The sequence below is a fragment of the Lynx canadensis genome, chromosome D3 (assembly GCF_007474595.2).
Source record: "Lynx canadensis isolate LIC74 chromosome D3, mLynCan4.pri.v2, whole genome shotgun sequence".
NCBI classification, from domain to species: domain Eukaryota; kingdom Metazoa; phylum Chordata; class Mammalia; order Carnivora; family Felidae; genus Lynx; species Lynx canadensis.
In genome coordinates, this window is record NC_044314.2 from 37,804,162 (window position 1) to 37,831,291 (window position 27,130).

General features: G+C 40.9%; 1 protein-coding gene across 1 annotated transcript in view; it reads left to right on the forward strand.

Annotated features, from left to right (window-relative positions):
• Positions 1-226: 226 nt before the first annotated feature.
• The window catches only part of LOC115498716, an 86,593-nt gene continuing 59,689 nt past the window's right edge, over positions 227-27,130 (forward strand). Inside the window, exons 1-6 of the mRNA XM_030292314.2 lie at positions 227-287; positions 1,066-1,169; positions 2,911-3,332; positions 3,612-3,753; positions 8,558-9,008; positions 25,709-25,730. Of these exons, the coding sequence (XP_030148174.2) occupies positions 2,916-3,332; positions 3,612-3,753; positions 8,558-9,008; positions 25,709-25,730 (1,032 nt within the window). The 5' untranslated portion in view covers positions 227-287; positions 1,066-1,169; positions 2,911-2,915. The remainder of the gene's footprint in view (positions 288-1,065; positions 1,170-2,910; positions 3,333-3,611; positions 3,754-8,557; positions 9,009-25,708; positions 25,731-27,130) is intronic.

Genomic DNA, 27,130 nt, shown 5'->3' on the forward strand with positions numbered 1-27,130 from the left:
AAGTAAATGGAATAACCTAAGTAGAAGCACTCTGAAAAACAACCACCCCGGGTTTTGTGAACCGGGATGCGGAGCAGTCGCATTCCCAACCGTCGGGGTTATCCCCTTCCGCTAACTCGGAAGTCGCCTCACCAAAGGCCTCCTGCGGCGGCGACTCGTCTCCATGGCAACCGCTCCCTCAACCCGGGCAGGCTCCCAACCCAGCCGCGAGGACCGGAAGCAGCTTCCGACCGGGCGCTTTCCCGGCATCTTCCGGAAAACGCGGGGTCGCTCTTCCCCGTCGGGAGGTGAGAGCCGAGGCCCCCTCTGATCCCCTAGGCTGCATGGACAGGCGTCCTCACCCGGGGTTAGGGAGGAGGTGGCGCGGACCTCGACGACACCCTGAGGCCGCCCTCCCAGCCCGTCCCTCCGCACAACCCCTCTTCACGCCCGCTCCTGTCACCCCCCGGCGTTTCCCTCGGCCCTCAGCCGGTCCTGCACCTCTAGGCCCCCTAGCCGCGCGCCGGGACCCCCCCTCCCCTCGTCCTCCCGGTGCAGCCCCGCGGCGCCTGCCGCCACAGCCGAACCCTCTCGGCTCCCCGCCGGCGCGCGCTCACCTGGCCTCCGCGCAGCGTCCTCAACGCCCGCGCGCGGCCCGCGGTCTCGCGGGGCCCGGGCCCCGCGCGGGAAAGGCGTGGGCGGGGTGGGGCAGGTGGGCTACGCGTCCGGAGACCCTCCGGCGCCAACCTGCGGCGACTCGGCCCCGCTGGAGGAGGGGTGCTGGGGTGAGCGTCGGTCCTCCGCCGTAGCACCCCGCTTTCCGGGCTCTCGGCGAAGCCTCCCCTCCAGGGAGGGAGCCCGTTGGTCACAGGCCCGCGCGTGTGTTGGCGGTTCGGTCTCCCAGTCTCCTGTGTAGCGCCGAGAGCAGCTGTGGAGGTGGCACGCGGCTGCAGGTGCTGAAGAGGCAGAATGCGTGCCGGCCGCCACTCTCTCCGTGACTTCCAGAGGCTTTTAGTTTAGAGTCCCTCAATGTAACGCTCCCAGACGGCGTCCGAACTCATGGCCTCAACCTTTCCCGCCGCCCAGGTCTCGACCCTAGATTCTCCCCCGGCGCAGGATCATCTGGGTCTGCTGCTCCTTCTCGGCACCCGGACCCCTGCCCCCGGCCTCTTGACCACGCAGCACTGTGGGTAAGTGGATGGCCCGGAATCAGGCCCCATCCCTGCCCCTTTGCCCGTGGTCACTCTACCTGAGCTTGGCAGGTTCCTCATCTACAAGGCAGGCATGGAAGTAAGCGTGCAGGACTTTTGAGAAGGTTTAAAGGAGTTTCTCTTTAAGGTGCTGAGAACAGTGCTCGGCACATGGTTAATACTCTGTGTCAGCTGTTATCATTTGCTGCATAGCAGTGTATATAACCTTCTTCTATTTACTTGGTAACGTTGTTTCTCACCTGCTAGAGTTTTAAGAAGCCACGGGTCTTGTTCAGGTCAACTGCATAAAAAAGAAAAATCGGGTCACCTATAAGATTTTGTAATCAGGGGCGCCTGGGTGGCGCAGTTGGTTGAGCGTCCAACTTCAGCCAGGTCGCGATCTCGCGGTCCGTGAGTTCGAGCCCCGCGTCAGGCTCTGGGCTGATGGCTCGGAGCCTGGAGCCTGTTTCCGATTCTGTGTCTCCCCTTCTCTCTGCCCCTCCCCGTTCATGCTCTGTCTCTCTCTGTCCCAAAATAAATTAAAAAAAAAAAAAAAAAAGATTTTGTAATCAGCCATCAGTGATCAGTGATGCATATAGTGCTAGAAGTGTCTTTCCACCCCTTTCCTGCTGACAAGCTCATGATACCTGGAGAAATTACATCACTGAGTTGCTGTTGACATTGTGAATTGGTGAACAATCGTTTCAGTAATTCATTTGATAGTACCTAGCAAGACATTTGCCGCTCTCCTTTGACCCCAGCAAGCCAAGTCCTTGGGATATCCTTGAATAATTTGAAAGGAGAAAAATATATTCCTGAAAATGTGCCTCCCATAATTATTTATGGTAGTCAAACTTAGAAACAACCTAAATATTCTACACTAAAGAGATAGGCAAATAATGCAGATGTTATGGATGGGAAGTAGAAGTGAATATGAAAAAATAGAAGCACATTAAGATTAGGGAATGTACAATTACTTTTTCTTTTAAATAGTTCCTTTAATGTCAAAATAGTATTGTTTTAATGCTGTTCAATAGTATTAAACTTAATGTTTTATTTAATACTGTTTAATAGTAAGTGTTGAAAAGAAATCCACATGAATACTTCTCTCATGAGACTAGTTCTTAATGCTCTTTGCAACAGGCTAGAAAAAATTAATTGGCTGTTTGAGCGTGCCCCAGAGTCATAATTTTTCTCAAGCTTCCCTTATTTCTGTTCTCCAGGAGTTCCTGCACAATCCTGGCTGATCTCTTATTGTGATATTTAGTCAGCCTTATGTGCAAGATTTTCAGAATAAATTGGGAATTACTCATGCATATGAATTAATGCCATCTTAGCTCTTCAATTCTCTTAAGGAAGTATTCTTTGAAAGCATGGTTTATGTTAAGATTAAGGGCAGTACTTTCTGTAACAGTGTTATGTTTCTTTGTTTTTAAATTAAAAAAAAAAGTTTGTTTATTTTGAGCATGCATGGGGGAGGGGCAGAGAGAGAGGGAGGGAGAGAGGGAATCCCAAGCCACCTCTGCAGGCCTTGATCTCACAAACCGAACCTGAAATCATGACCTAAGCTGAAATCAAGAATCAGAGGCTTAACCTACTGAGCCACCAGGTGCCCCCAGTGTTGTATTTCTAAGAAACGTGTCTGTGTCTTGTTTCCACCTGTTTGTTTAATCGTATTTAAGGAGTGTCCTTAAGGAAAGCTTACCTCCCTGAAGATTAAAGCCAACTTATTTATTTCCAGTCCAAATGTCTGCAAAATTGAGAAAGTCCTCACTCCATCCACAACCTTCAGAGGAGTCTGACAGCATCGTGATAGTGAAGATGGAAGAGGAAGAGCAGATCTGTGATCTGGACTCCAGCCTCCCCTGGAGCACCTCCTGCAGCCCAGAGACCTTCCACCAGCGGTTCAGGCACTTTGGCTACCAGGAGTCGCCTGGGCCCCGGGAGGCTCTGAACCGGCTCCGGGAGCTTTGCCATCAGTGGCTGAGGCCCGAGGTGAACTCCAAGGAGCAGATCCTGGAGCTGCTGGTGCTGGAGCAGTTCCTGGCCATCCTGCCTGAGGAGCTGCAGGCCTGGCTGCGAGAGCACCGGCCCGAGAACGGAGAGCAAGCCGTGACTATGCTGGAGGAGCTGGAGAAAGAGCTTGACGGGCCAACTGAGCAGGTAAAAAGGCATCAGGCACGGATGGGCAACCAGGCTGGGTTAGAAGCTCTGGGCCATTATTGGGGTAGAGCTCTCAAATTGTACTCGCACTGAACACGCTAAACATGTTGGGTGGTGAATGTACTCCCAGCTGTGCCAGAAAACTGAACACGGCTGTGCTTTCTTCCTCCCTTTTCCTGCGTCCCAGGATATTTCTACATAGTTTCTTCTCTCTTATTTTATTTCAAAGTCCCAACGTGGGTCTCTTCTTCAGCCTCAGGTATGCCTAACTGCTTTCAGGTGTTTTTTGGACAAAATGAGGACATGCTTGCAGAGAAGTTGACACCTTGGGAAATTCATCGGGAATCACCAAATAGCCAGATCAAGCCCATTAAGAAGCAGCTGCCATTAACATCATGGGAGTTTCACTCAAGACAAAAAGGTGAGGGACAGGATTCAGTTCGTGGTGGGAGGCAAAGGTGGCCTCTCACCTGACCACACACATCTCAGCTGCTCTCTGTAAGAGGTCACAGATCTCTCCTCCTGCCTCTTCTTCACGTGGGAACTTCCACCATTATGTTGTGCTAATAATGATCACTCTCAGTATTTTGTTCTTGTTTCTTACCCATAGAGTCTTGTAATATCTTTCAGATTTTTAAATCCTTGACATCATCTCCATGGGATTTTCAAACCTTTCTTTAAGAATCATGACCCTTTTTGGGGCTCCTGGGTGGCTCAGTTGGTTGAGCATCTGACTTTGGCTCAGGTCATAATCTCACAATTTGTGAGTTCGAGCTCCATATCAGGCTTGTTGCTGTCAGCGCAGAGCCCGCTTTGGATCCTCTGTCCCTCTCTCTCTCTGCCCCTCCCCCGTGCTCGCTCTCTCTCTCTCTCTCTCTCTCTCTCCATCCCCCTCTCTTCCACCTCATAAACATTAAAAAGAAAAAGAAGCATGACCCTTTTCTCAAATGAAATTTTACATGGAGTCCCAGCAAGTAAAACAGATGAAAACACAGCTACTCTAACTGAAGCAGGAGCAAGCACTGTTCGTCCACAAGGGCACCAACCTGGCCTGTTCTCAGATGTTTTACCTTCAGGCAGCTCCTAAGGGCCCTTCTGAGGGACCATAAAGTCACAGTCTACCTCATCATATCATACCTAGTCTACCTCATCATATTCTGTTTCTTCTTGTTTGGTTACTGGTGACATCTAGTACTATAATCGCCATATTGCTGCTAAGATGACTTTGCCCTCCTGTGGTGACTCGAATTTGAATATTTTTCCTCACATGCTAAACTGGCCTCTGTTGCTCCTTGCATCACTTTTTTTTTTTTTTTTTTTGTATTTGTTAACAGAAGTAATTTTCTATTTTATTATTTTTTTTAATATAATTTCTTTTCAAGTTAGCTAACGTACAGTGTATACAGTGTGCTCTTGGTTTTGGAGGTTGATTCCTGCGATTCATCACTTACATACAACACCCAGTGCTCATCCCAACAAGTGCCTTCCTTAAAGCCCATCACCCATTTCCCCTTTCTCCCTGCCCCCCCCCCATCAATCCTCCATTTGTTCTTTGCATTTAAGAGTCTCTTAATGGGTTTGCCTCCCTCTCTGTTTGAAACTATTTTTCCCCTTCCCTTCTCCCATGGTCTTCTGTTAAGTTTCTCAAGTTCCACATGAGTGAAAACATAAGATATCTGTCTTTCTCTGACTGACTTATTTCATTTAGCGTAATACCCTCCAGTTCCATCCCCGTTGCTGCAAATGGTGGGGTTTCATTCTTTCTCATTGCCAAGTAGTATTCCATTGTATATATAAGCCACATCTTCTTCATCCATTCATCAGTTGATGGACATTTGGGTTATTTCCATAATTTGGCTGTTGTTGAAAGTGCTGCTGTAAACATTGGGGTACATGTGCCCCTATGAATCAGCACTGCTGTATCCTTTCGATAATTCTTTTATTTTTATTTTTATTTTTTTTTCCTTTGGATAATTTTTAAAAAAATTTTTTTTAACGTTTATTTATTTTTTTTTTTTTAAATTTTTTTTTTCAACGTTTATTTATTTTTGGGACAGAGAGAGACAGAGCATGAACGGGCGAGGGGCAGAGAGAGAGGGAGACACAGAATCGGAAACAGGCTCCAGGCTCCGAGCCATCAGCCCAGAGCCTGACGCGGGGCTCGAACTCACGGACCGCGAGATTGTGACCTGGCTGAAGTCGGAGGCTTAACCGACTGCGCCACCCAGGCGCCCCAACGTTTATTTATTTTTGAGACAGAGAGCATGAACAGGGGAGGGTCAGAGAAAGAGGGAGACACAGAATCTGAAACAGGCTCCAGGCTCTGAGCTGTCAGCACAGCTGACATGACCTGAGCTGAAGTCGGACGCTCAACTGACTGAGCCACCCAGGTGCCCCTCCTTTGGATAATTCTTAGTCGTGCTGTTGCTGGGTCATAGGGTAGTTCTATTTTTAATTTTTTGAGGAACCTCCACACTGTTTTCCAGAGTGGCTGCACCAGTTTACATTTCCACCAACAGTGCAAGAGGGTTCCCATTTCTCCACATCCTCACCAACATCTTTTGTTCCTTGAGTTGTTAATTTTAGTCACTCTCACCAGTGTGAGGTAATATCTCAATGTGGTTTTGATTTGTTTTTCCCTGACGAGCGATGTTGAGCATCTTTTCATGTGTCTGTTAGCCATCTGGATGTCTTCTTTGGAAAAGTGTCCGTTCATGTCTTCTTCCCATTTCTTCACTGGGTTATTTGTTTTTCATGTGTTGGTTTCGGTAAGTTCTTTCTAGATTTTGGATACTAACCCTTTATTCGATATGTCATTTGCAAATATCTTCTTCCATTCTGTTGGTTGCCTTTTAGTTTTGTTGATTGTTTCCTTTGCAGTGCAGAAGCATTTTATCTTGTTGAGGTCCCAGTAGTTCATTTTTGCTTTTATTTCCCTTGCCTTCAGAAACGTGTCAAGTAAGAAGTTGCTGTGGCTGAGGTCAAAGAGGTTGTTGCCTGTTTTCTCCTCTAGGGTCTTGATGGTTTCCTGGCTCACATTTAGGTCTTTAATCCATTTTGAGTTTATTTTTGTGTGTGGTGTAAGAAAGTGGTCCAGTTTCATTCTTCTTTATGTTGCTGTCCAGTTCTCCCAGCACCATTTGTTAAACAGACTGTCTTTTTTCCATTGGATACTCTTTCCTGCTTTGTCAAAGATTAGTTGGCCATACATTTGTGGGTCCATCTCTGGGTTCTGTATTCTATTCCAGTAGTCTGTGTGTTCGTTTTTGTGCCAATACCATACTGTCTTGATGATTATAGCTTTGTAGTAGAGGCTAACGTCCGGGATCATGATGCCTCCCGCTTTGGTTTTCTTTTTCAACATTACTTTGGCTATTGGGGTCTTTTGTGGTTCCATATAAATTTTAGGATTGTTTGTTCTAGCTTTGAGAAGAATTCTTTGCATCACTTTTTACAAAAGTGCTTCAAAATGGCTAGCATAGCTTTTCCATTGCAGATACTAAAAAAATAAGTGCTATGGAAAGAAAAACCAAAGCAAAGTGAGGGGGATAAGTATTATCAAATAAAGTGGGGACAGAGTCTTATTAAATAAAGTGGTGGAGAAGCCCTCTTTGATGAGTGACATCTAAGCAGAGACCTTCCTTCTAGATGATCATGCTGGATAAAATGGGAGTCAGAAATGAAAAGGGAACCCCCAACTGGGAGTATCTCCCCTCCTCCCCCCAGCACTGCTATCGCTGATGTCAGATTACTGCCTTTGTTCTCTCCAAAATTTTATGGTTGTGGGTCTCACACTTAGGTCTTTAATCTAATTCAAATTTATTTTTGTGTGTGGTGTAATAAAGTGGTCCAGCTTCATTCTTTTATGCCAGTACCATACTGTTTTCCTGTCACTTTGTAATATAACTTGAACTTTGGAATTGTGATACCTCCAGTTTTGTTTTGTTTTGTTTTTCAAGATTGTTCTGGCTATTAAAGGTGTTTCATGGTTCCATACAAATTTTAGAATTATTTGTTCTAGTTCTGTTGGTATTTTCATAGGGATTGCATTAAATCTGTAGATCGCTTTAGGTAGTATAGACATTTTAACAATATTTGTTCTTCCAACCCATGATCACTGAGTATCTTTCCAGTTCTTTGCATAATCTTGAATTTCTTTCATCAAATGTTTTATACTTTTCAGAGGATAGGTCTTTCACCTCTTTAAGTTTATTTTTAGATATTTTATTGTTTTTGGTGCAATTGTAAGTGGGATTGTTTTCTTAATTTCGTTTTTTGCTTTCTGTACATTGATTTTGTATCCTGCAACATTACTCAATTTACCACTTGTAGTAGTTTTTTGGTGGAGTCTTTAGAGTTTTCTGGATATAGTATCGTGTCATCTGCATTTAGTGAGAGTTTTACTTCCTTACCAATTTGGATGCCTTGTATTACTTTATGTTGTCTAATTGCTGTGGTTAGGACTTCCAGTACTGTGTTAACTGAAGGTGACAAGTGTGGACATCCTTGGATTTTGACATTGAGGTCACTTTAGAGTTTGAGGTATCAGAAGTGAATTTGAGACAATCCTTACCATTTACAAAATGATTTCTATTTAAACCAGTAATAATGCCATTCAACTAGTACTATGAAATACAAGAGTAGAGGTTTTTCATAAATGGGTGCTTTGTGCTACCCTTGATTTGTTTGAGGTGTCTGTTATCTCAGTCTGTAATTCTCCCCCCTTTTCCCCCTAATTTTTATTTTTTGAGCTTATTTTCTATATTCATTTTTGACCCTTGGCTTTCCTCATTTCATTCCTCATTATTAAACTTTTCTCTGTTGACCCTCGCACTAAGTCTTATCTATTACTACCCACTGCCACATTTGTCTCCTCTTCTGCTTGTTTCTCTGCTTCTCCCATTATTCCTTATCTTGTAGTCTCTTTTCTTCCAGATTTTCTTCAGTCTCTGATATATCTTTTTACCTCTACTCACCATTCTACTTTTTGCATGGTGCTTTTCATCTTTATAGTTGACTGTCTCCTCAGTATGTAAAGCTTTCCCTCTTGCTTTATGATGTTCTCAATGTGTTCTGTCTTAGCATCCTCATCTTCCACACTGTGATGCTATTTTACAAACATGCTGGCTAATAAATAATCCATATGTATTTCATTTGGATCATTCAATTTACCTTTCTTTCTGAACAGAGAATGAGTGAAATTGCTTTTCTCTATATTATTTCAGCTAAAGAGAGCAAAACTATCAATGTGAATTCAGCTTCGAGGCAAAAGACTCCTCCAACCATAGAACTGCCTTACAATATTTCTGACACCCTTCATATGAATGCTTCCCAGAGTTTCACGTATAGAAGAGCTTGTGAACAAGATAGTGGGTTTGAAAGAAAACAGAGAAACCCTTCTGGAAAAAAACAACATAAGTGTGATGAATGTGGCAAAGTCTTCAGTCAGAGCTCAGCCCTTATCCTACATCATAGAATCCACAGCGGAGAGAAACCTTATGCATGTGATGTGTGTGCAAAGGCTTTCAGCCGAAGTGCTGTCCTGATTCAGCATCGAAGAACTCACACTGGGGAAAAACCCTACAAGTGTCATGAATGTGGGAAAGCCTTTAGTCAAAGCTCAAATCTTCTCAGACATAGGAAAAGACACACTAAAGAAAAAGTCCCATCAGTGTTGTAAGGGAATCAAAGCATTTGCTCAGAGCTTTGTCAGCAGGATAAGACAGAAAGCACACACACTCTTTCAGTATTTCAGTAGTTTTTAGTGGGCACTGGTTTGCTTTCAAAAGTCATAAGAGCTACAGGAGAGAATGTAGAATATCTTCTACCATCATTGTTTGCTTTTCTGCTTATCAGTGCAGTGTCAATCCAGATGTTTGAGATTCTAAAGCTGAATTCAAATTTCCATCCCCAGGGCAGCTCTTTCTTGAAAAGATATTCCCAAACATGTTCTATTTCCATTACTAACACAAGTAATAAACTAGTGTATTTCTTTTTAGACAAACATATTTTCCCTGTTGAGAAGGAATCAGTATCAAGATAAGTGTTTTCTTCTATTCCATAACTTGAGCATTGGAGTTCTCAGACCAAAGATTAGAGCATTTTAAAAATTTTTACCATTTGTTTTCTCTTACCAGATTCAAAATACGAGAATAGGATTGAGAAGACTCAAAAGAATTGATACCTTCAGACCTAGGCTGAAATGTCCAGGTTCATTGTTAGGAGGCAGATGAGTAAAGGCACTTAATCTCTTATGGAAATTCACAAAAGCCTATATACTATTGATGATACTAAGTAGTTTCCTATGTAGGAAATAAATAATCTCCTTTACAATGTAATTTGGAAATAAATCCGTGAAAACATTAAGATGGCTCTACATGTCTTAGGAACATTCTACATAAGGAACATTCTAATAAATAGGGCTATCTGTGGGTGCTCACATAAGGTTCATGGTCATCTTAAAATGAAAAAAGGGAGATGAAAATACTGTCCAATTAAGACTGATATAATACAAATATTAGCAAGTGTGGCGTGTGATGGAGAAGTACCACAGCTTACATGGAAAAGGAAAAGGAAACCCTTAACAACTGACCACTATCCTTCACTGTTCTTCATGGCCCCCTTTCTAGCATAAATCAGCTGTGAATATGTTTCAGGCATCACAAGACAACCTTTTCAGGGTCTTATGCATGCTTAGTAAGGCTTGTTTGTAGACAGGTTGTCAGGACATGAGACCCTGGGTTTTGATGCTCCGGTACAAAAGAAGACATTACCAAATTTCAATTTAAAGAGTCCACTGAGTTTTACCCATAGTTAAATCAATTAGATTTCTTTTTTAAAAATAAAATGACTGGTATGTTATTAAAATTATTCTGACAGTGTACAACATAACGTTTCCTTTTCTAGAGATTCTTGATAAAACTATTACAAGAATACATGCATTATAATGTTTTTTGTGGTGCCACAGTTACCCAATATGGAAAGCAAACATCAGAAATGAAAGTCTTCAGGAGAAGGGAAGAGGGGACTCATAGTAAACTTCTTTGAGCGGGTTTCTTGTGAAGTATAAACATTGCATTATCAGAAAATCCAACCATATGTAGTACTTAGAGTAACTCCAGACACAAATATGGGATTACTATGCTCTACTTAGAATATTAATAACATAAGATTGGTAAGGAGAGAGGTGAATGTAAATTGTAATTACAGAATTTTCTGATAGTGATTATACTTTGTAGCTGTAGTTAATAGGAATATAGGGTTTTGTATATTTTCAGTTATTAAAAGTGTAGGAGTATTTGGGCTCATTCTGTTCATAATTAAAGAAAGGAACAAGCCATCTATTAAAGCAGCAAATGCCTCAGAAATATGTATTGTGAATTATTGCTTAATTATTGAAAGAGTTTGTTGTTACTATGTGAATAAAATGACAGAATCTTAATCAACTGTTCTGAGGGAAGTTGTCTTCACTTGGTGCTGCCATAAACCTTAAAAGGTTGTATTCCCTGCATTGTGAGTAATCTGAATTTCTCCACAAGAAGGTGGTATGAGTCATATCATCTAAGTTCATGACGAAACTTTTAAGGCTGTTGCTGTGTACTGAGTGACCTTGCACTTATAAAAGTCACTTACTTAGGGGTGCCTGGGTGGCTCAGTCGGTTGGGTGTCTGACTTTGGCTCGGGTCATGATCTCATGGTTTGTGAGTTCAAGCCCCACGTCTGGCTCTGTGCTGACAGCTTGGAGCCTGGAGCCTGCTTTGGATTCTGTGTCTCCCTCTCTCTCTGCCCCACCCCACTCATGCTCTGTATCTCTCTTCTTCAGATATAAATAAACATTAAAACCATTTTTAAAAAAGTCACCTAATGAGTGGAAGGGGCTACTTTATTTAAATGGAGAATTAATATGATTTCGGCTAACCTTGATTTTTAAAATTAGCACGATATTAGCACCCCTATTAGATTAATTCCCACAGATGTTGAATACTCCCAAATGAAATCGGTATTTTTAAGAATTTAACTTCATCTTGGCCTTTAATGTTAGCTATAAGCCTATGTTCTCTCTTTACATGAAACCAGATCACACGTTTATCATTGTCCTTAAACTTACCTGTATCAGGAATGATTCTGGATGCAAAATCCACCTTTGCTGGTTTAAACAAATAAGGTTTTGTAACCAGAAAGCTGGAGGTTAGTTGATGCTGGCTGTCAATCAGCAGCTGAACAACAACTGGTCTGGATGTGGTCTCTGCCCTTTGGTCATTCCCTCATGTTTATTTTATCAGGCAAGAGAGCTTCAGGAATAACATCCAGGATCAAGTCAGGAAGAAAAAGGAAGTGGAGCTCCAGCAATGACCATCTCCTTTACTAGGAAAAGTAAAAGCTTTCCAAGAATCCCCAGCAAAATTCTGCTATGTTTCCTTTTTGCAAATGTGTTTCAGAAAGCATGGGTTTTCAACCTCTAGAGGGGAAGCAGCAGGGCAGGTGGGGATTGGGAATGACAATGGGTCAGCCAACAATGTTTGCTATACTCCTTGGCCACCTTCTTCATGGGCATCTGGCTATGATTTTGCCTCCTGCGTTACAGGGGGAAAAATAACTTAAAAAAACTTCCTGCCATCAAATTTGCTAACCTATCTACACTTCACCCATCATTTCCCATCTTCAGAATGAAAGAGGGGTCTCACTGGCCCCTCATCATTCCTTCTCACCTCACCTCTGAAGGACCTTGGCTGCCATTAGTAATTACCTATCCCCTCTTCTATTTCTTCATCCTTTGCCTTCCTTGAGAATGCATCTCTTCAATATTTGAAGATGGTGATGTGACTGACCCTCCAACTCTATACTTTTCTGGTGCATCCACAAAATTTGAGATGGTAGCTAATCCCTGAGTGAGGGGGAGCAAAGTGACTTAGCTTTGACTTCATATGCTTCCATTTCTTTCAACCAAAATGATCTTTCAAAAACATATGCTTGATCATGTCACTTCCTTGCTCGAAACATACGCTTCCCATTGCTTTTAATATACAGTTAGCTCCTAAAAGTTTTTGAGACTCTTCATGATCTGACCACAGCTTACCTCTTCAGTTTTATCTCTTGCCATTGCCTTCATACTCTATGCCAAAGATATTCTGAATTTTCAGAAGTTCTCCTGCCTCCAGCCTTTGCATGTGCTCCTTTTGAACTCTTAACATCTTCTGCACTTAACTCCTATGTATTCAGATTTTAGCTTAGGCTTCTTCCAGGAAGCCTACCCTAACACTCTGAGAGTAGGCTGGGGACCACTACCACACCCTTCTATTTTTTACATAGCAGTCTGTTCTTACTGGTATTTATTACCCAAAATATTTTTAAAATATCAAGCTGCAAATACGGCCCCAAAGAAGAGGAGGAGGAGGAATGATACTTTGGGAAGAAAGAAGACATGAGATAAATGAAAAGCCCTCTTGCCCCTGGTAATGATGAGGCAAAGAGATCAGACACAGGTGTCCCTTCATCTCTGCAGCCAATCCCTGCAGAAATGCCAGAGGGGATTGAAACGGGAGAGGACTGCACCCCCTTCCTATTGATTGCATTGGGAGAGCAACTGCTGAAGAGACTTCCTATTTTCCAACACTGAACTATTGTAAAAATGGCATTGTAGTGCTAGGCAAAGGGCCTCTACCAGCTAACATCTCACTTAGAAGACCTATAGCAGTTCTCCATGCCCAATGGGGACCTTGGAAAAGAGCTGATTGCACCACCTGGGAGAGTTGGGACTGTTGCACAAACTTTGTGGATCTTATAGCCAAGAGCTGCAGGACCCAGTGGGCCCAGAATCAGCTGGGAGTCTCAGCCATACCTTACAGGGTGGTTAAAACTGATGTGGGGACAAATCACAAAGGAAGGGATACTGGCTTCCTGCCTAGTCAAAAGAACAGATCATTGGTTGCTATAAATTTGATGAGCAAACACAAAAGCAGACCAACTGTGAAGACTGGAGACTAGAAAAGGACAGCAAGCCCAACTGAGACCTAATCTATAGCATTACCTCACCTAGTGTGAGTGAAACCCCATTCCCAGGTATCCAGATGGCAGAAAAGGGCAGAACAAGGAATAGCCATGTTAGGGAGTTGAACTTAAAATGAAATGAATAATTAAATTCTTCCACTACCACCACCACCCACCCAATGGGGTGGAGATTCAAGAAGTAAAAACATCAGTTATAAGAAATCAGCTCCATTTTCCTTTGCATATTTGAGAAGAATTGTGATAACTTTTTATCCCACCGAATGGACACTTATATCTGCTTCTGTGTTGACGCTGCTATTTTATGTTTCTTGAAAGAATGAACTGACTCATTCACTGGTGTTCCAGAGGCATCTGGCACAGTACCTGACCCATAACAGGCACTTAATTACTTGTAGAATGAAAACATTTGCAAATTATATGTCTGATAAAGGGTCAATATCCAGAATATATAAAGAACCCCTGCAACTCAACAACAACAACAAAAATCCCAAACAATCCATTTCAAAAATGGGCAAAGGACATGAATAGATATTTCTCCAAAGAAGATACACAAATGGCCAATAAGTACAGGAAAAGATGTTCAACATCACTAATCATTAGGGAAATGCAAATGAAAACTACAATGAGATATCCTCATACCCATTTAGGTGGCTTTGATTAAAAATACAAAAAGTAACAAATGTTGGCAAGAATGTGGAGAAATCAGAACACTTGTGCATTGCTGATGGTAATGTGAAATGGTGCAGTCACTGTGGAAAACAGTTTTATAGCTCTTCAGAAAGCTGAACATAGAATAACCATATGATCGAGCAATTCCACTCCTAGGTATATATCCAGAAGAACTGAAAGCAGGGACTCAGACGGATACTTGAACACCCCGATAATAGCAGTATTACAGTAGCCAAAAGGTGGAAATAACCAAGTGTTCATTAATTGATCAATGGATAAGCAAAATGTGAGAGATATATGTATATAATGGATATTTTTCAGCCTTAAAAAACAACGAAACTTTGATAATGCTACAACATGGATGAAACTTGAAAACCTTTTATGCTAAGTGAAGGAAACCAAACACAAAAAAAGAAATATTGTATGATTCCATTTATATGAGGTGTGTAGAACAGGCAAATTTATAGAGACAAAATAGACTAGTGGTTATCAGTGTTGGGGGAAGAGGATGAGGAGTTGTTTAATAGTACAGAATTTCTGTGTGAGTTGACTAAAAAGTTCTGGAAATGGGTAGTATGATTGTTATATGACATTATGAATGTATTTAATGCCACTGAATTGTACACTTAAAAATGGTTAAAATGGTAAATTTTATGTATATTTTACCACAATTTAAAAAAAAAGCATTGGGGGAAACAAAGAGGAGATTACTTTTATATAATTCCTGCCCTAATAAAGTTCATATTCTAGCAAAAGTAGAAGTAAAAACCCTATGGAATGAATGTTGTTGAAAGGCAGAGGACCTGGGAGATAAAATCCAGACAAGTGTTTGGTGAAAGGACGACTGAATGTAAGCCCAAATAATGTTCTCTTTTCCACTAACGTTGAGGACAGGCAAGGATGAGACTACACTAGCAGCCCTAGAAGAAGATTTGGATGGACCATATAGACAAATCCTGGATGGATAGTAAATAATATTAAAATTAGCTGTAATTTCCATCTTGAATTCAAAGTATTTCCTTGTATAAAGCTATATGCAAAATTAATTGTTGATTCCTGAAGTTTTACCTAATGTATGTATCTCATTTGGGTCTCTTAATCTTACTTGAATTTTAATTTAGCTCAGATTAACTAGCTTGTCTACGACTGAAGGATTATTTTTATTTAAAGGCTAGAATGACATTGGTTGGTAGCTTATATAACACATGGAACTCTAGTGTCTGAGCTAATGATCAGCAGGTAAACATCTGCTGTCTTTTCCTATGCAACTTGGCTGACTCTAGTACACGGCAGAAGGAGTTGTCAGGATTGTAAGTAGAATATCTCCATTTGGACAGGTCAGTAGGTTGCATTAGAACTGGATTAATCCATTAAACTTTGCTTTTATTCATCACCTATTAGCAGTCTTGTCACCTAAGTGATCATACAGTTTGACTTCTCAATATTCATTCAACCCCAAATTATTAATCTAAGCCAGTCATGGTAATCCTATTCTACCTGCAAGTAATTCTGATTTAGGAATGGGCATATCACCTAATCTGGGTCAATGAGATGCTAGGGGAAACCTGTTTTATGGTTTCCAGAAAAGTTTGCTTTCTCTAAAAGAGAGACATATAAAAGAGATGATACCTTTCTATCTCCAGATGCTGTTGTGGCTATGATGGCAGGCATTGCTGCTATAGCTGGCAGATGAAGCCGACACATGGAGGAAGGATCTAGGAAAACTACCTAGAAACAGGACTCAAGTCCTGAGGTACCATTCCTTTAAATACTTACATTAGAAAACAATCAAGGTTTAAGGGGCGCCTGGGTGGTTCAGTCAGCTGAGCAGCTCACTCTTGATTTGGGCTCAGGTCATGATCCCAGGGTTGTGGTTGTAGGATCAAGCCCTGCATTCATGCTTAGCATGGAGCCTGCTTAAGATTCTCCCTCTCCCTCTGACCCTCGCCCCAACTTGTGTACAGTCTCTCTCTAAAATAAAAAAAAATTAAAATTTAAAAAATAAAAAGAATATAAGAAAGTTTTAAATTCAGTGACCTAATTATCTACCTTAAGAATCTAGGGGAAAAAATATAGGAATTTAAAGCCAAATAAGTAGAAGGCACAAAATGATAAAAAATAAGAATAGAAGCTCGGTTCTAAAGAAGGTAGAGTAAGCACATTCCACTCTGTCTCTCTCTCCACAGAGAGATTCCCACAGAATCTGGGACAGAATGCATGAAGCAGCTGCTCCCTGAGGACTCCTCAAAGTAAATAACAGCAAGCAGATTGGGGAAGAAGATGAGAATTTGAAGTTCCCCTGAACTGCACTGAATTTACCCTTATTTCACTTTGGTATCTCCCAGCCTAGACTCAAAGGCAGCCTGAAACCCAGAAGTGCACACAGAGAGAGAACAGGAAGAACTCTAAGAGAAGTGCTCTGTGTCTTGCCTAAGAAAAGGGGCTCCTAAGGTCAGAAACAATGGGAGAAACCCATATCTCTTTTTCTTCTTTTGACTTCTCTCCTATCGTAGCCTTCCAGGCAATACTATGACAATGGCGGCAGCAGCAACACAGCAAGGACAGGGGTCACAGGGAAGTCATCTTAAACTCAGAGGGAGGGGAGCCCTTCTCTCTGATCTGAGGAGCTTTGGTTCCAAGAGTATGGTGCCAATCCCAATGGCTTTTTTTCTCTCTGTTTCCTATCGTTGCTTGAACCAGGATGCAGATACAGTTGAGAGAAGTAAATAGCAGAGCAAGGAAACAGAAAACCCTAGCTTTGTAGCTGGAAGACTATGAAGGGAGGCTTCAGGGAGCTAGGAAATGTTGAGTTTATTGCAAAGAGGAGAGAGATCAAGTGTAGTCCCCAAAAGTAATGGATGAACACCTCTGCTTGCCTCTAAACTACACACGCATGGATCTGACCCTCAATAGCAGAGCACTGAGAACTGAGCTCCAGGGTAGACTACTTTCCCAGATCCAGACTGGCCACTGGGGAGCATGCACAAAGGACTGGAAATGTCTGAAAACTGAACTGACTTTGGAACGGCAGTCCTCACAGAACTTGGGGCCTGACTCTACCTAAGGCAACTGCCTGCTAAAACAAATCAACTTTCTGTTTAGGGTTTAAAAGATATCCAGAATCTGATAACATAGGATCAAAATGTGCAAGATATAATGCAAAATTATTAGGCATAGGAAGAACCAGGAATATCTCAATTTTCAAGGAAAAAGAAAATCAAATGCCACTGTCTAAATGACACACATGTTAGAATTGTCAGAAAAAGACTTTAAATTAGTTGTTATAACCACGCTTAAGAAGAAAGAATGAATGAATGGAGAGATAGAAAACATCAGGAAAGGGGCGCCTAGGTGGCTCAGTCAGTTAAGCGTCCGACTTCGGCTCAGGTCATGATCTCACGGTCTGTGAGTTCGAGCCCCGTGTCGGGCTCTGTGCTGACAGCTCAGAGCCTGGAGCCCATTTCAGATTCTGTGTCTCCCTCTCTCTCTGCCCCTCCCCTGTTCATGCTCTGTCTCTCTCTGTCTCAAAAATAAATAAACATTAAAAAAATAAAATAAAACATCAGGAAAGAAATCAAAGATATAAGGAAGACCCAAATGGAAATTTCACAGCTGAAAAAATACGACAACCAAAATATTCACTGGATGAGGTCAGCGGAAGAATGCAACTGACAGATGAAATAGACCGGCAGAAATTACCCAATGTAAACAACAGGGAGAATAACAGATCGAAAAATAAAATCCTTAATGAATGTGGGCACAAAAATCCTCAACATATGTTATCAAATTGAATTCAGCAAAGTATAAAAACAATAAAACACCTGGAATGAGTGGGATTTACCCCAGGACTATCTGGTTGACCCTGTATTCAAAAATTAAAGTAATCCACCAGATTAGTAAATTTCAAAAAGAAAAACCACATTGTCGTATCAGTTGATGCAGAAGAAGTATTTGAGAAAATTCAGCATCCATTTATGTTACAAATAGAAGGTAATTTCCCCAGACTGATAAAGCGCATCTGTTAAAAACCTAGAGTTCACCACACACCAACTAGAATGGCCAAAATGTGAAACACCAACAACACCAAATGCTGGTGAAGGTATGGAGCAACAGGAACTCAGTCATTGTTGGTGGGAACGCAAAATGGTACAGATACTTTGGAAGGCATTTTGGCAGTTTCTTACAAAACCAAACATACTCTCACCATATGATTCAGCAATCATGCTCCTCAGTATTTATCCAAAGAGGATGAAAATGTATGTCCACACAAAAACCTGCACATGGATGTTTGTAGCAGCTTTCTTCATAATTGCCAAAGCTTGGAAGCAACCAAGGTGTCCCTTCAATAGGTGAATGGATGCATAAACTGTGGTACACCCAGACAATGGAATATTATTCAGTGCTAAAAATAAATGAGCTCTTAAGCCATGAAGACACATGGTGAAACCTTAAGTGCATATGACTAAATAAAAGAAGTCCATCTGTAAAGATTACATATATATGATTCCACTATATAGTGGACTTTCTGGAAAAGACAAAACTATGGAGACAAAAAGATCAGTAGTTGCTAGTGTAGGGGAGATGAAATAGGCATAGTACAGAGGATTTTTAGGGCAGTTAAAATACTCTGTATATAGATATCATAATGATGGATATGTCATTATACACTTGTCCAGACTCATAGAAGGTACAATACCAAGAGTGAACCCTAAGATACACCATGGACTTTGAGTGATTATGATATGTCAATATAGGTTCGTCCTTGGTAAAAAAAAATGTACCATTCTGGTGAGTGGTGTCAACAATGGGGAAGGCTGTGCATGTGTGGAGGTTGGGGGTATATGGAAAACCTCTCTACCTCCTTCTCAATGTGGTTGTAAACCTAAAACTGCTCTAAAAATATATAAAGTCTCAAACAAAACAAAACACAAAACATAGTCATTATCATACTTAGTTATGAAAGACTGAATCCCTTTCCCCCTAAGACTGGGAACAAAGAAAGTTTGTCCACTCTTTCCATTCCTACGCAGCATTGTGTTGGAAGTCCTAGTCAGTGCAATAAGGCAAGAAAAAGAAGAGTAATACAGTTTAGAAGTTAAGAAATAAACTTTCTCTATTGGTAGATAAACATGATTATCCACAGAGAAAATTCCACTGAATCTATTAAAAAAGCTTCTAATAGAATTGTGATGGTTAATTTATGTGTCAACTTTACTGGGTAAAGGGATGCCCAGACAGCTGATAAACATTATTTCTGAGTGTGTCTGTAAGGGTATCTCTAGATGAGATTAGCATTTGTATCAGTAGACTGAGGAAAGAAGTTCACCCTCACCAATTATGGGTGGGTATTATCCAATCCCTTGAGAGTCTGAACAGAACTAAAAAGGCAAAGGAAGGGCACATTTGCTCTCTTTGCTTCAACTGAGACATCCATCTTCTCCTGCCTCTAGTACAGCAACCAGACGGAAGTATATCACAAGCTTTCCTGGTTCTCCAGTTTGCAGACAGCAGACTGTGGGACTTCTCAGCCTCCATGACTGCATGAGCCAATTCCTCTAATAAATCTCTTTATATATATGTTATAAATTGATCCTATTTCTGTTTCTCTGGAGAACCTTGACTAATACAGGAGTTTGTTAAGGTTGTAGGATAAAAGTCAATACTCAAAAATCAATTGCAGTTGATCCTTGAACAATGTGGGGTTAGGGGCACCAAACCACCTGCACAGCCAAAAATCCACATATAGGGGTGCCTGGGTGGCTCAGTTGGTTAAGCATCCGAATTTGGCTCAGGTCATGATCTCACAGACTGCGGGTTGGAGCCCCACATCAGGCTCTGTGCTGACAGCTCAGAGCCTGGAGCCTGCTTCAGATTCTGTGTCTCCCCCTCTCTCTGGCCCTCCCATGCTCATGCTCTGTCTCTCTCTATCTTAATAATAAATAAACATTAAAAAAAATTTTTTTTAAATCCATATATAATTTTTGGCTCTCCAAAAATGTAACTACTAATAGCCTACCTTTGACTAGAAGAATTACCTATAATGTAGTCAACTAACACATATTTATACATTATATACTGTATTCTTATAATAAAGTAAGCTAGAGAAAAAATGGTATTAAGAAAATCATAGGAAAGAGAAAATACATTTACAGTACTGTGCTGTATTTATTCATTTTTAATCCCCGTGTAAGCAGATCCACACAGTTCAAATGCATGTTGTCAATGGTCAGCTATATATTTATAAATATTGGCCATGTACAACTAGATATTTTAACATATCATTTTAGATAGCTCAAAAAACCAGTTGGTGCTCAGTAATAAATTGAACAAAACATGGGAAGGATCTGTACACTGAAATTTACAAAATGCTGATGAATAAAATCTAAGAAGATCAAGCATAGGAAATATAGTCAACACTATCATAATAAGTTTGTATGACACTAGATGGTAACTACATTTATCAGAGTGAGCATTTCATCATGTATATAATTGTTGAATCACTATGTTATACACCTGAAACTAATATATTGTATGTCAACTACACTTTAATTAAAAATAAAAATTTTTTAAATCAAAGATCAAAATGAATGGTGAGATATCATGTATTGATTGATTGATGGATTCAATAAAATTAACATGCCAATTTTCCATAAGTTGATCAATAGATTTAATGTAATTGTGATAGAAATTCCAGTAGGATATTTTTGTAGATATATATAAGCAACTAATTCTAAAAGTTATATGGAGTGCTAAATATCTGAAATAATTTTGAAAAAAAAACAAAGTTGGAGGATTCATGCTACCAGATTTTTAACAATTATGATAAAGCTATCATAATCAAGGTTATGGTATTAGCAAAGAGACACATAGATTAGTATAATAGGCTAGAGAGTTTGGAAATAGACCCACAAAAATATGGCTGATTGATTTTTTTATAAAGATGCAAAGGCAATTGGGGGCGCCTGGGTGGCGCAGTCGGTTAAGCGTCCGACTTCAGCCAGGTCACGATCTCGCGGTCCGGGAGTTCGAGCCCCGCGTCGGGCTCTGGGCTGATGGCTCAGAGCCGGGAGCCTGTTTCCGATTCTGTGTCTCCCTCTCTCTCTGCCCCTCCCCCGTTCATGCTCTGTCTCTCTCTGTCCCAAAAATAAATAAACGTTGAAAAAAAAAAAAAAGATGCAAAGGCAATTGAAACAAACTTCTTATCAAATAGAATAACTGAACATCTATATGCAAACCCTCTCCCCACGTAAACCCCCAACTTATAATTCATACATTATACAAAAATTAATGCAAAATAAATCATGTACCTAATATTAAATATAAAAATATAAAACTTTTTAGAAGAAAACATGAGAGACTCTTCATGTCCTGGTGTTATGTATTCTTAGTTATGACACCAAAAGCACCGTGAAAGACAACAATGGATGAATTGGAGTTCCAAATTAACATTTTTCTCTGTAAAACATACTATTAAGAATAAAATTCAAGCTACAGACTGGGAGAAGATTTGCAAGTGATAAGACAAAAGACTTTTATCTAGAATATATATAGAACTTCAAAAATTTATCAGTAAAAAAAATTTTTTTAAAGAGGTGGATTGGGAGTGGGGGTACTTGAACAGACACTTCACAGAAGAGTATTTATGGATGGCAAACAAGCAAATGAAAAGTTTCTATACATTATTAAACTTTAGGGAAAGGCAAATTAAAACTATGATGAGCGACATCCAAGGGTGGCTCACTCAGTTAAGTGTCCCACTCTTGATCTCAGTTCAGGTCTTGATCTCATGGTCATAAGTTCAAGCCCTGCTTTGGGCTCAGCGCTGGTCATGAAGCCTACTTTAAAAAAATAAATAAAAAGTAAAACCATGATGAGATATGACCACATACATATTAGAATGGCTAAACAACAACAAAAGATAACACCAAGTGCTGGTGAATATGTGGAGCATGTGAAACACTCACACATTCTCTCTAGGGACTGAGAATCTCCTTTAACTTAATTGATCTCCTTTAATTCATTACAATGTTTAAACATAGATGTCAACATAATTTCAGTTGCACATTTTACATATTGGTCACCAACATTATTCTCTAGGTAGATTTTCTAGGGAGGGGGAAAAAGCCATATATAAAAAATACATTATACATATTATACATATATATGATTTTTATGTATATAATTTTTTAATGCTTATTTTCCAGATTCATATTTTATGTGTCATATATTGTTGATTCTGGCTCAATGCTTCTTTTTAAAAAAAAAGTTAAAATTCAATTTATTGAAACTAAAAAAAGAAAAAGGTCAGATATATTAGCTTCAGCTGCTATAACAAAATACCATAGACTGCGTGGCATAAATAACAGGAATTTATTTCTTACAGTTCTGGAGGTTGGGAAGTCCAAGATCAAGATGCCAGCTGATTTGGTTCTCTGTGAGGGCTCTTTTCCTGACTTCCAGATGACCACTTTCTCATAGTGCCCTCACATGGTGGGGAGAGAGAGAGAGAGAGGAAGCAAGCTCTCTCCATGTCTTCTTATAAAGTGCACTAATCCTATTATGAGTACCCCCCCCCATAACCTTATCTAAACCCATTTACTTCCTGAAGGACCCATCTTCAAATACCATCACATTGGGGGTTAGGGCTTCAACATGTGAATTTTGTGGCTGGGCACAAACATTCAGTCCATAATACCATATGATCCAGCAGTCTCTTTCCCAGATATTTACTCTGGAGAGATAGAAACTTATGTACATACAAAAGCCTACCCATGAGTATTTATAGTAGTTCTATTCATAATTGCCCAAATCCAGAAATAACTCAAAAGTCCTTCAATGGTTGAATGGATACGCAAACTGTAATACCTACAGTAAAATATTACTCAGCTACACTCAGCAATTAAAAACTACTGAGACATGCAATAACAGATGAATTTCAAAGGCATAATGCTGAATGAAAGATATGTAAAAGGTGACATACTTTATAAGTCCATTTATATTACACTCTGGAAAAGTCAAAACTTTTGATGGACAATAAATTAGTTGTTGTTTGGGTTGGGGATGTAGGACAGTTGTGAGTGCATCTTGAGGAAGTTGTATGGAATAATGGAACTATTCTGTATCATGATTTTGGTGGTAGTTCCACAAATCTATACATATGTTAAAACTCATAGAGCTATATGCCACAACAAGAGCCAGTTTTACTGTATATTAATTTTGTTTTTAAAAGAACTTCATGGGGGCGCCTGGGTGGCGCAGTCGGTTAAGCGTCCGACTTCAGCCAGGTCACGATCTCACGGTCCGTGAGTTCGAGCCCCGCGTCAGGCTCTGGGCTGATGGCTCGGAGCCTGGAGCCTGTTTCCGATTCTGTGTCTCCCTCTCTCTCTGCCCCTCCCCCGTTCATGCTCTGTCTCTCTCTGTTCCAAAAATAAATAAAAACGTTGAAAAAAATTAAAAAAAAAAAACTATTTTAAAAAAAAAAAAAAGAACTTCATGGGGCACCTGGGTGGCTCAGTCAGTTAAGCGGCCGACTTCAGCTCAGGTCATGATCTCATGGTCCGTGAGTTCGAGCCCCACATCGGGCTCTGTGCTGACAGCTCAGGGCCTGGAGCCTGTTTCAGATCCTGTGTCTCCCTCTCTCTGACCCTCCCCCATTCATGCTCTGTCTCTCTCTCAAAAATAAATAAATGTTAAAAAAAAAAAAAGAACTTCATAAAATAGACAACAAATAATTGAGCAAATAATGCCAAAAGTTGATTCTTTGAAGAATTAATAAAATTGATGAACTGGAAGCCAACTGATAAAGAAAAACAACCCCAAAATTACCAAGCTTAGGAATGAAAGAGGGGATATCACTACTGGTCCAATAGATATTAAAAGAATATTAAAGAAATATTATGAACAACTTTATGCCAATAAATTTGATAACTTACATGAATTAGATACATTTCTTGAGCAACACGAATTACTTCCTCTTACATCTCATTGACCAGAACTGAATCATATGGCCATTCCTAGCTGCCAGGGAGGTGAAGTGACTATCTGGCAAAGAGAAATAGAATGGTCATGGATGGCTTAATTCAATCACTGCATATGTCTGGGCAGAGTGTTGCCCCCCTCCAATAAAAAAAAATGGAGTGTATTAGAAGTAAAAGGGAGTGCTTTATGTAAGAAGTTAACAATGCCCGCTATAGGCTTTTAGCCATTTGCAACCAAAAGACTCCTGGTGCAGTGCCCTTATTGGCTAAAATGCAATCTTTAGCCAGTGTATTTTACTTTATTTTTGAGGGGGGGGTGGGCAAGAGAGGGGCAGAAGAAGAGGGAGAGAGAGAATCTTAAGCAGGCTCCACGCCCAGCATGGAGCTGGAGTGGGGACTCAATCTCATAACTGTGAGACATTTAACCCACTGAGACACCAGGCACCCTAACCAGTGTATTTTAAATGCCCAGAGGGATAACCATTTTTTAAAAATGAGGCACCTGGGTGGCTTAGTCGGTTAAGCATCCAACTCTTGATTTTGGCTCAGGTCATAATCTCACAGTTCCATGGGATTGAGCCCCTGTCCAGCTCTTTGCTGGCAGCATGGACCCTGCTTGGGATTCTCTCTCTCCCTCTCTCTACTCCTCTTCCACTCACATTCTCTCTTTCTCACTCTGTCTCAAAATAAATAAATAAACATTACAAAAATAAATGCCCAGAGGGAAATACTTTTGAGCTGAAGGGAAGGACTGAGAGCTTCAAAATAAGTGTTAGAGAAAAGCCTAGAAAAGATATTTTTTTTTGGTTGATTTATTTAAGTAATCTCTGTACCCAATATGGGACACAACCCTGAGATCAAGAGTTGCATGCTCTACCAACTGAGCCAGCCAAGTGCCCATAAAAAGGGTTATTATTGAACAAAATCTGATTAACACTACATTTGAATGTCCGTGGATTTCTTTCCAATGTGAAAACTTCTCTTACTTTGCTTCCTCCATCTTTGTGTGCCTCCTCCCTTCCCTTTCAGCACACTGTCTCATGTAGGTGTCCCTCCCCTTGCCATATTTTGCTTTCACTGTTCTACTTCATTAAAAAAAATGTTTATTTATTCATTATGAGAGAGAGAGAGAGAGAGTGGGAGGAGGCAGAGAGAGAGAGAGAGAGAGAGAGAGAATCCCAAGCAGGCTCCATGCTGATAGTGCAGAGCCCAATGTGGGGCTCAAACTCACAAAATATGAGACCATGGCCTGAGCCAAAACCGGGAATTGGCCCGCTTCACCGACTGAGCCACCAGGCTTCCGACTGTATTACTTCTACATTGCCTTATAAATACTTGTTTTCTTGCTTATATCCTAAACAAGACAGTAATGTTAAAGGAACGAATCATGACCTCATTGTAGTCATGTCTAGGTCTCTAGAACCCAGGTAGTATCTATCTGGTTCTTGTGTTTGTTTCTTTACCATTAGTTAATGAATGAGATGCTTTCAAACAAGGTCAAGAGATTTGGCTGGTAGAGAAACAATGAGCCTTCTTTAAGTTTAAACAGATCAGTATTTACAAAGACAGTGAAATCGAGAGTAGCCAAGAGGTACCAACTCCCCATGAGTTTTTGTCTCACACCAAAAGGATAACAAAAGGAGTCAGATGACTTCAACATGAGATATGGAATACCTTGTTGCTGAGGAGCTAAAACCCTGCTGTATTTAAGGCTGTTTATAGTCTGCAGCTGTACTCCAGGCAGGTGAGGCAGAAAGCCTCATCACCACCCAGGAAGCAATGAAGACCTGTCTCACAACAGCCTTCTTGGAAGACAGACACCTGAGTGGCAAATGGCCTTACCGCAGCTCCTTGCAAGCTTCTCATGCTCTCACCTTCTGGGAGGATCACAAGGTGTTCTGCCAAGCCTCAAATCAGCTGCAGTTCAAGCCTCACCTAAGTGACCTATGTTGCTGGTTGTCCAGCGCTGGCATGGAGCTATTCCCTACACTCAGGTTTCTCAGAGGAATGTGATGCTCTATCTTGACTATATCTTTAAGATGGCAACAGGGGCCACCATTCAGGAAAGAGCCCACATAATGGGGCTCAGAAGGATGGTATTTCAAAGTGGGTGTTATGGGTCACTGGCCTCAAAATTAGAGATTTTGACATTAGAGGCTTAGAAATTAGAGTAAATTAGAAAGGGAAACCTCATTGTGGTTTCCATTTACCCGTAGAATTAGGAATAATAGAACGAATCCCAGGCAAAGAGTTTTATAAAATTTTGCAACACTTTCTACTTCCCCAATTATTTCTGTTCGATGTTGTTAAGCTTTTTTGTTCTCTAACATTAATTAGATGCAAAAACTCTTAAAGCAAAATAAAATAAATAAAAAATGCCTTGAGCTAGCTTTTAGGGTCACAAAAGAAGAAAAGTTTGGGAAGAGCAGCCAGGCAGCTTGGTGGCAGTAGTCAAGTAGGAAAGTGAAATGGCTGGATTTCTGTGGCCTCCTAAATGGAGAGAAGAGGCACCAGAGTTGGGCATGCCGGGGAGACAAAGTTCCAGTCCGAGTGTAAAGCAGTACTATACCATCAACAGCTTGCTCACTTGCTCTCTCATTCACGAAGCCAGTGGAGGCTGAGGGCCCTTTATGAAGGCCTGAATGAGGCAGAAAGCTGAAGCCTGAGAATCCTGCAATGCTTCTGGAAGGCTGGACCTGTGCTTTGAACATAGACCTTTAACAACAGGGCTCTTTTGTGTGGTTTCTGATGCGTGACATGTGACCTGGCAAAAGCAGCAACGTGACCAGTCCACAATTCATTCGTTTATTCAAGAAATATTTATTGAGTTCTCCATGTACCAGGCAGTCAGCATCCTAGAACTAGGGAGGATACTGTGGTGTACAAGACAAACAAGGTCCCTGCCTTTATGGAACTTACAGACAAAAAAAAAAAAAAAAAAAAAAAGAAAAGAAAAAGCAAAAAACAGGAGAATGAAAAAAAGAGATCACTCTACTGTGCCATGAAGGGTGGAGAGACTTCCACTGAGACTAGGAATCTAGGGTCACAATGAACCTAAGAACTGAGGTCAGAGTGGGGAGGCAGGGAACAGACCACAGGGGCCTTGCAGGCCAATGTAAGGAGTTTTTATGTCATACTTAAGAC